The following is an 8,993-nucleotide window of genomic DNA, read 5'->3' on the forward strand; positions in this document are numbered from 1 at the left end:
GAATGGTTACTGAAGATGGACAGCCTGGATGGCCCATTTGGCTTTTAACTGCCATCATGTTTCTATGTAAGGCAACCATCTTTGTTGTACTAGTTCTGAAATTTATTTTAAACAGTAGGGACATCTGATGCCACACTGCCAGATCTTGGGCAGTTTGGAAAGCCATTTTTCCAAGTGTTGGAAAATTGTGCTGTTGTTTGGCTAAAAATGTGGAAAATCAGAAAATGCTGATCATAATGAAGTTACCCCAGACAAAGATATAACAACTTGGATTACACAGCTCATACGCCAAGATTTTGGCTCTCTGGAAGCCAGTGATGAAGTACCTTCTGCCTGGCCATGGGGGACACTGGGAGGTGTTACAGCGATAGCAGTATTAATAGTGGTAAATGCAGTATGTGCCAGGCTCGCCTGTTAGCACTGCCACCTACTTAAGGTTCCTCTCCCATCCCCCTCCCCTTTCAGTCCAGCAGCAAGCAGACCCTACCAGTGGGCAGCCCTGGGCTTTTTGCCATGTTTTCTCAATGGTAGCTACATCCCTAGTTCTCACAGCAGTACCTCTTCTGCTGAAGTACCTTTAGTATGTCTGTCGGCCCTGAGGCGCCTTCAACTCCTGCATGAGTTTCCTGTTACTATGGAAATCTGCGCAAGGGTAGGACAGATCGGAACAACAGCAGTGCTCTAGCACTTTTCAAAATGTGGTCTTTTGCTCTCTTATTGCAGCTCAGTCTCCTTGCCCTCATTGCCTGCAGTGCAGTATCCAGCGAAGTTAGCTTTAGTCGGTCTCCTTTTTCTGAAGTGCATGCTTTTGGCACGGTCCTGGTAAAAGAACATGGAGAGCTGGGAAGCTGTTTATTCTCATTCCTGCCCCCTGTCAGCAGCAGCAGCAGGTGTCGGATGCCTCTGGGCTCCAAATGTGGAGCACAGCTGAGGATTTTGCCGACACCTGTCAGTAGTTCCCAGCCTTGTGTTACGTGCCTTCAGAGCTGAACAAAAATCAAGGGCTTTTCGCAGTTGCTTTCGCTTCCCTAAAATAGAGGTGGCAGGTTAAGTGCAGCGCTGTCTGTATGGGTTGTGCAAAGCTATTTCTGGTGCATGACATTGGAATTCAAAGCTGTAAGATTCCTTTTCTGAGAATAGTTTTTTCAAATTGCAAAGCAACATTTATATTGCAGGCAGTGTCGGTAGTCTCAAACTCAAAACCCTTTGCAGGGCCACATTTTGGATTTGTAGGCCTCGGAAAAAATAGTTAATGTCTTATTAAAGAAAAGACAATTTTGCATGAGGTAAAACTCTTATCGTTTCTAAATCTTTCCTTTTGGCTGTCTTAATAATAATATTGTCATTTATAGCTAAAGAGACGTATGATCAAGAACTGTTTTATTTTACTTTTGTGATTCTGATAAACATATCGAGGGCCTCCAAATAGGACCTGGCGGGCTGCGAGTTTGAGGCCACTGGTCTATATCATGCGCTTGATACTTGGGTGATCCTAATTTCCTCCATGCTGATGTTACCAATCTAGATGCAGTGACTCTCAAACCATTTAAATTCTTTTTTTATTTTATTTTAAGGATTCCTATAAAAGCAAGCAGGTGGTGAATACTTAAATCTCATATGCATGATCTTCTGTGCTTCTATGGATACATTTAGGCTGTTTGATGTGCTTTAAGAGCCCCCGTTTTATCTGTAAGAAACAGTGACATGCAGAGGCAGAGCTGACTCCTGTACCTAGGGCTTCTCAGGTGTTTAGAAAATGTATCTTTTACAGCTAATTTGGAGTTGTTTGAGGGCACAAAAGAATGGTGGTTTTATTCCTGGATATTTTGGGCATGGGATTAGGGTTTTGAGCTTATGGTGTGGGATTGCTTGCATATTTGTGTGCTTTCCCGCTCAAATGGATGACGCTCTGTTGTATTTCTTGCAGCTTTTGAGAAATGGAGGATACTTGTAAATATTCAGGGAGAGGCTTGTCCAGTGGATTTTTCTGTACTAGTAATTTCTAGTCGTTTCCTCCAACCAGGAACACCCGATAAGGAATGCAAAGTACAAAAACACATATTGCAGCTATACGTTCCTTTAATATGCAATGTAATTATGTTTTATGCTGTAACAAGGGATGCGCTGTTCCTTGTGACCCCCCTGGGCAAGTCACTTACTCCTCCACTGCCCCAGGCACATTGGCGTGTGAGCCTGCCGAGACAGGCAGGGAAAAGGCTTGAAATAGCTTTTAATGTGGTTGTAAAACTTCAAAAAGACAGTAGACAAGTCCGAATCCCTTCCCATTTGTCGCTTATGTGCTAGCAGTAGACTCCATTGAGGTAGAGGCTACCTTTGTGGGCGGATACAAAGGTGGTGCAATTAACCTGTGCTTGACTGCCAACTCAACCATACTACTTGACAGGGTGAAGAGGGATGCAAAATAGGTGCATAGCAGCGGCTGAACCCGAGACTATCCAAGAAGTCCAAGTTTCATGGGTGGTGGTGGTATGCCCACAGTACACAGAACAACTCATTGCTTGCCAGTCTTTACTAAAGGCCCCTTAGTAGCTAAATTAGATCTAGGATACACAAGGTTTTCAGTGCAACAGGTGTTTTTATTGTGAGGCTATGCTGCTGTATGAGAGATAACAATAGGTGAAAAACAAAAAAAAGCTTTGATGAAGAGAGATGGGGGAGGAGGGGTACAGAGTCCCGTTCAATCTTTGTTTCAACTCATGGCAGCACCATTTATAGTCATCAAGCCGTTTGTGTTTCATATTATGTGGAGTAAGGCTTTTAACCCTGTATTTGGCATTCTTACTCAGAAGGAACATGTGTCTCTTCTATGGTTCTTAGAGAATGCTACGGGGGACACATTTCTCCCGGTCCCCGCAGGAACTCAATTTCCCTGTCCCTGTGAATTTTGTCGCTATCCCTGTCCTGTAAGCTCTGCTGTAACTGCACAAGCCTCGAACATATATGATTTTAAAGTGTTCGAGGCTGGTGCAGATGAGGATGGAGCTTGCAGGAATGGGGCAGGGACAGGAAAAGAACTCACGGAGACGGGGGAAAAATTTGTCCCCGTGTCATTCTCTAATCCGCCTCTCTAAATGCCTGCTACTTGGCAGTATTGCTCTCGTTCAACATAAAGTTAAGTAAAGCAGCTGTTTCACCATCTGTCAATTAAAGGGTTAAACTGGCCGTCATTACACAACACGAGAAAGATAACTGACGTCCAGAGTTTTCCCATTTGAACAGAGCATTGGTTTGTGCATAGTTTCTTCAGGAAATCTCCCATGCTTCACTTTTATTTAAAATAAAATTGCAGGACTATGAGCCCTCTGGGTGCAACAGGGTCCAACCAAAACTTGTTCAGCCCTCCTTAATATTAGGGAGTCACTGGGTGCTGGGCCAGAATCCAACTTTGGCCAAGCTGCAGGTTAACTCTTTCAGGACCAAGGGACATATTTGTCCCATAACTTTAAAATCCTATAAATTTGGATTGGGATAGTCTACAGTTCAAAATTTGATATGTACGGATTCCATATGATACTGCCTTTATGTAAACAAACTGGTTCCGACATTCATTCATTAGCGTCGTTGCCAGATTGATGAGAAGATTCACTTGCCACACTGTCCATAAGCCAGAAGTGTGATTTTTTAAATAAAAATAATGATATTTCACAAAAAAAATCAATTTTTTGGCATCTGCAAGCCCTTTTTACCATAAAAATGTCGTCAAAACCACAAAAATTGGCCTACGATCCTTATGGTCCTGAAAGGGTTAAACAAAACACAAGCATGCCACTTAACCCCTACTTCCAGACCAATGCTCTCCAAAAGCTAATATGAAAAGATTCTGTGGATGTGAAATTATCTTCAATACTGACAAATACAAGCACTAAATGCAACTGAAAAAGATACAGGAATGCCATCTAAAAAGAAACCCTACTCAAACTCATATTCTGGGCCAACAGTGAAACTAAGGAGTAAAACCTGCTCAATAGTAGAGACCAAGACTTAATTTCTCAAGCGCCCAAGGTCAGCAGCCAGAACAGATCATGGTTGTTGAACCAGTAACTGGGCTATCACCGAATATTGTCTTACTTTTTCTATGAGCCTTTTTTTGTTTTCTTATATATATTTTATACTGTTTTTTTTGTTTTATTGTAAATTTATTTTTACACAAGTTATGCTGTAAACGTGTGGTACTTAGCTCGGGTTTAAGAAAATGCCCGGCGAACTTCCCACACCCGGTTCACAGACGGAAGATCTCCGTTTCGCTCTTATAGAAATAGTAAGAGCTTCTTCAGAACAGCATGTTGTTTGGCTTCAATACTAAAATGAAACAGATAAAACCATCTTTATTTTGAAAATCCTACTGTTACTGCTTAGTAACTAAAAACTTCTTAGTTAGTATGTCCTAGAAAAACACATGAAACCCCCACCTATCATAGTTTTAAATAATTTATTGAGCAGGTTTTACTCCTTAGTTTCACTGTTGGCCCAGTATATGAGTTTGAGTAGGGTTACTAATTTTCATTGAGAGTATCTAAAAAGAAACCACAGACATTTCTCACCGTGGAAAACTCATCTCATACAGCAGAAAACAAAAGCAAAATTACAGAGAAATGAACCAGAAGTGAAAACTAAAAGCTCAGAGGGCTGTAGCTAGCAGGTCAAATGGAAACCTAGTGCAAAAATATTTGATATTCTAAGATTAGTAACTAGGGAAAAATTTCTCCCTGTGATCTGATTTGAGTTCATCAGAAATGTACATCAAGTCTTCGTTCATCTGATTTCCTTTCTCACACGGCCTCACCTAAGACAAGAAACAAATGCTGTAAGGATACAAGATAAAATAGTATGCATGAGATATCAGCTAAAGACCACCAATTTTATTTTCTTATATTGTCACATTCCTCCAAGTTTGTGTTTCATGTTCTTATTGCTAATGTTTTTACAATATGGGATAAAATTCAACAGCCCTGACGCTGAAGAGACAACACAGAACAATTCCAGCCCTAAGGCAGAAAGTGAGCATAAAAAAATGATTAAAAAAAATTTTTTTGCAGTACACTTCTCGCTCTGTATTTGCGGGGGATGTGGGCGGACCATAAGCGCAAATATGGAAAAACCACAAATAACTTTTTATGTTGTTCGCGGTTTTTAGAAAACGTCATCATTTTTATTATTGAAACCGCGAATAGCTTTTCTACTGTTATTTGCAGTTTTTGAAATAAGCAGCAATTTCAGAGCTTGGAGCAGGCAAGCAGCGATTCCCAGCGATTTTCTCCATGCATGCTGGGAAGAAGCCTTTCTACAGATGCTGGGAAGCAGCGTTTTTCTCAGTGCACACTGGGAAAGCATGGAAGCAGCGATTTTCAGAGTGAATGGTAAGCGTTAAAATTTTTATCAGTACAGTAAAAGGAAAAATAATTTACTGATGATGTCATTTGGGGGGGGGGGCGGAATCAGCAGCCGAAAAATCACAAAATAAGCGAATCCGCAGATACAGAAACTGCGGATATGGAGGGAGAAGTGTACCTTACTGACTTGTTAATAAACCAAACTGATAAAAGCAGGACTTACTGTGACCGATGATGATGAATTGGATTAAATATTCTTACTGTGGTGCTGTTAAGTGAAAAAAATGACAGATGAGACCAGAGAATGGAAGATTAGGTTTATACCTTTGATAATCTTCTTTCTGTTAGTCCCTGGAGGATTCCATATGCTAGGGGGTGTTCAATCCCAACCCACAGGCTGGGAGTTGCAGAAATCAACAACTTTTCTGAGCCTATGCTCCATCAAGTAATTCATGAACTGGTTTGCTCTGCAAAATATTAACAAATGATCAACAGGCACAAAGGCAACTCGGACAAAACATGAGGAATAATGGAGAAGTAACCTGTAGTGTGCAGCAAGCACCCCAAGAAAGGCCTTCGGTAATGGGCAGACTCACAGAAACTCCCCACAGGAGATGGCAACTGGCCAGAAAATCTTCAAGCCTGTTATGAGAGCGACCGAGGCAGAAAGGAGCAGGCTACTCAAAATAACTGAGTGAATACAGAGAGGGCGGGCTATATGGAATCCTCCAGGGACTAACAGAAAACACCAGAAAAAAAAACCCAGTATACAGATAACATATCATTATTCACTTCATTCCTTCAGTCACTGCTTCATGTAGAAGCATGGCGTGACAACGATCGGAACAAATGGATAATTACAGTATTATTGGACCAAGTTTTATTAAAATGTGATAATGCTTTTGTAATAAATTCAAAGCGACTTACATTTAAAATTAATCACGTAGAGACATACAATGGATGAACTTTTGGACGTCATACTTGAAAAGATAGGGAAAAAGGGTATAACTACAACATCAAAAGAAAAGAACAATTAAGGGAAAAATATTAAGGAAGGGGGACCCTGTTAGCAAGGCAAGCTTATTTTCAAGATCACTGCATTTATGGTGGAGCAAAATAAATCAGTTTTTGGTTGTTTTTTTATGCTATGCTAATTTTCAAAAGCATCAATGAAAAAGAAGCTTTTTCGTGAACTTTTAAATAGATCCAATACTGATTCTTCTCGAAGGTCAAGAGGTAGATGGTTCCATTGATGGGGTGCCGTAACGGAACATATTTCATTTCGCCTTGCATAGACAATTATAGTTTATTTTTCATTGTTTGTTTCAATTTTAGATTTTATTGTATAACGCTTTGAAATTTTATATTAAGCATTTAATCAAATTTTAATAAACATTACATTACATTAGTGATTTTTATGCCGCCATTACCTTGCGGTTCAAGGCGGATTACATCCAAACTAAAACAAGAATTACATTCAAAATTTGAAGGAATAGAATAAGCAATGACATAAAAATTTTAAGGTAATAAAACATGTACCATACAGGACAAACTAACTTGGGGAGGTGGGAAGAGGGTAACAACAAAAGGATAGAAGGGAAAAATTACAATTCTTAAAATAATAAAACATAAGGATAAGATGGGGAAAAGTTTAGTTTTAGGAATAAAATAATAAAATAAATTAAAAGGCATATGATAAAATCAATCATAGACATCTTTAAAAAGAAAGCCTTTTAAACTATTCTTAAATTTATCCAAACTCTGTTCTGCTCTTATGTATAAAGGAATGAGTTCCAAATTGAAGGTGCCATTACCGAGAAGATGTATGTGCTACGAGTGCCAATTATTTTCAGTGAAGGGGACATTAAGATTATGTTGAGAAGCAGACCTTAGGATTCTAGGGGGATCATACGGAATAAGGATTCTATCTATAGATGCTGGAGCATTGGCCTGAGGAACGATAGGAGGAGAAAATTCATCATTCGTTTAGACTTAAGTTCTCACCTTTTCAAATCTGAGCTCAAAGGGGATTGCAGTCAAGTACAGGTTTATGTGGTTTACCTAAGGCTACAAGAGGATCCATGGGGAAAACAGGCATTGAACCCTGACCTCTCTGGTTCCCAATCCAGTCTAGTAAACTCTCTGGATTGCTTTATTGTGTGTAGAGACCCTTACTGTTATTGCCAAGGAATATTTCTCACAATGAACAACTTAAGTGAATTTAGCTAACATGTTTCACTGAAGAGTGTAACCATAAGGATTAATGGCATGACATGAATGACTGTAACCAACTAGTGTACCTGAATGTATCACAGTTACTGAAAAAGGTGCGAGCCAATTCCAAAATCAATCAATAGCATTGAAGGAAAAAGATCTCAGATGCTGTCGAATAGCCAATCCTTTGACCTTTTATGGATTCAACTGTCCATCACTGGTCTTAAAAAGCCTCCTCTATTATAAAATAGCATTCTTTCTTAATTTTTCACTTTCCCTCAGGACAAGCTTGGCATCATGATAATGTCCAAAAAAGCGAACAGAATGTTGGGCATTATCAAAAAAGGTATCACTACCAGAACCAAGGAAGTTATCCTCCCGCTGTACAGGGCAATGGTGCGACCGCATCTGGAATACTGCGTCCAGTACTGGTCGCCGTACCTAAAGAAAGACATGGCGATACTCGAACTGCATGTCTCCTTCCCCAAGCTCGGGGCCATGTCTGGATGTCCTCTGCACATGTGCGCATGTTGATGCAATGACCACCCCAGGTTTTGGAAATCCCTCTGGACATGTTCAGGTTTTCCCGGATGTCTGATAACCCTACCTGTGCAGGGAGCACCTGCCTTTCTGGGGCTCCTTGATCTCTCTTTCTTGAATCATTAGTTACCCAGAATTCAGTAACTCACCTCTGACTTCAAGTTTACATTCAGTTTCAGCTTCCCCATGCTCGTTCACCGCTCTGCAGGTGTAAACGCCTCCATCGAAAGGGCTGGGCTTCCGGATCTCCAGGGTCACTATCCCCTGTTTGCTAAACATGCGATACTTTGCTTCTGTAGAGAGATCCATTGTATTCTTATACCAGAAGATTCTTGGCTGGGGAATGTGGACAAGAGCACAGGTTTAGCAGGGGAAAGACCTTGGCTCATAGACGAAACCGCGCGAGACAATCACACGAGGACAAACCCGCCCAGACAATTGCATGCAGGATGTCAGCACGCTGGATTTCAACAGTATTTTAAAGCGCTGTGAGGGGGTGTGTGCGGGGTGAACCCCCCCACACTTTAGTTAGAAATGTTGATGCTCCCGTTGGGGTTCCCCCATTACAGAGGAAACAGCCTTTTTCCCTGTAATACTCACTACAAGTTACATCTTTTTTGCTTGATTTCATGCCATTTGGAACATAAGTATTGCCTCTGCCGGGTCAGACCAGGGGGTCCATTGTGCCCAGCAGCCCGCTCCTGCGGTGGCCCTCGAGGACCTTAACCTGTAAGTTCCCACCACCTGAATTGTTTATGCCCTAATCCTGAAGTACCCTGTATAGTACCCCTCTATCTATACCCCGTAATCCCTTTCTCCTTCAAGAAGTCATCCAGACCCTTTTTGAAACCCATTATTGTACTCTGTCCTACCACCTATCCTGGAAGC

General features: G+C 41.0%; 1 protein-coding gene across 2 annotated transcripts in view; it reads right to left on the reverse strand.

The window, feature by feature from the left end:
- Positions 1-3,666: 3,666 nt before the first annotated feature.
- MYBPC3 (myosin binding protein C3) overlaps positions 3,667-8,993 on the reverse strand; it is a 157,638-nt gene continuing 152,311 nt past the window's right edge. For both annotated transcript variants that reach the window (XM_033928594.1, XM_033928593.1), the window contains 3 exons: positions 8,255-8,441; positions 5,575-5,619; positions 3,667-4,804 (listed from right to left, as the gene is read on the reverse strand). In XM_033928594.1, the coding sequence (XP_033784485.1) occupies positions 5,609-5,619; positions 8,255-8,441 (198 nt within the window). In that variant the 3' untranslated portion in view covers positions 3,667-4,804; positions 5,575-5,608. The remainder of the gene's footprint in view (positions 4,805-5,574; positions 5,620-8,254; positions 8,442-8,993) is intronic.

Source organism: Geotrypetes seraphini, chromosome 19, assembly GCF_902459505.1.
Source record: "Geotrypetes seraphini chromosome 19, aGeoSer1.1, whole genome shotgun sequence".
In the NCBI taxonomy this organism is placed as follows: Eukaryota; Metazoa; Chordata; class Amphibia; order Gymnophiona; family Dermophiidae; genus Geotrypetes; species Geotrypetes seraphini.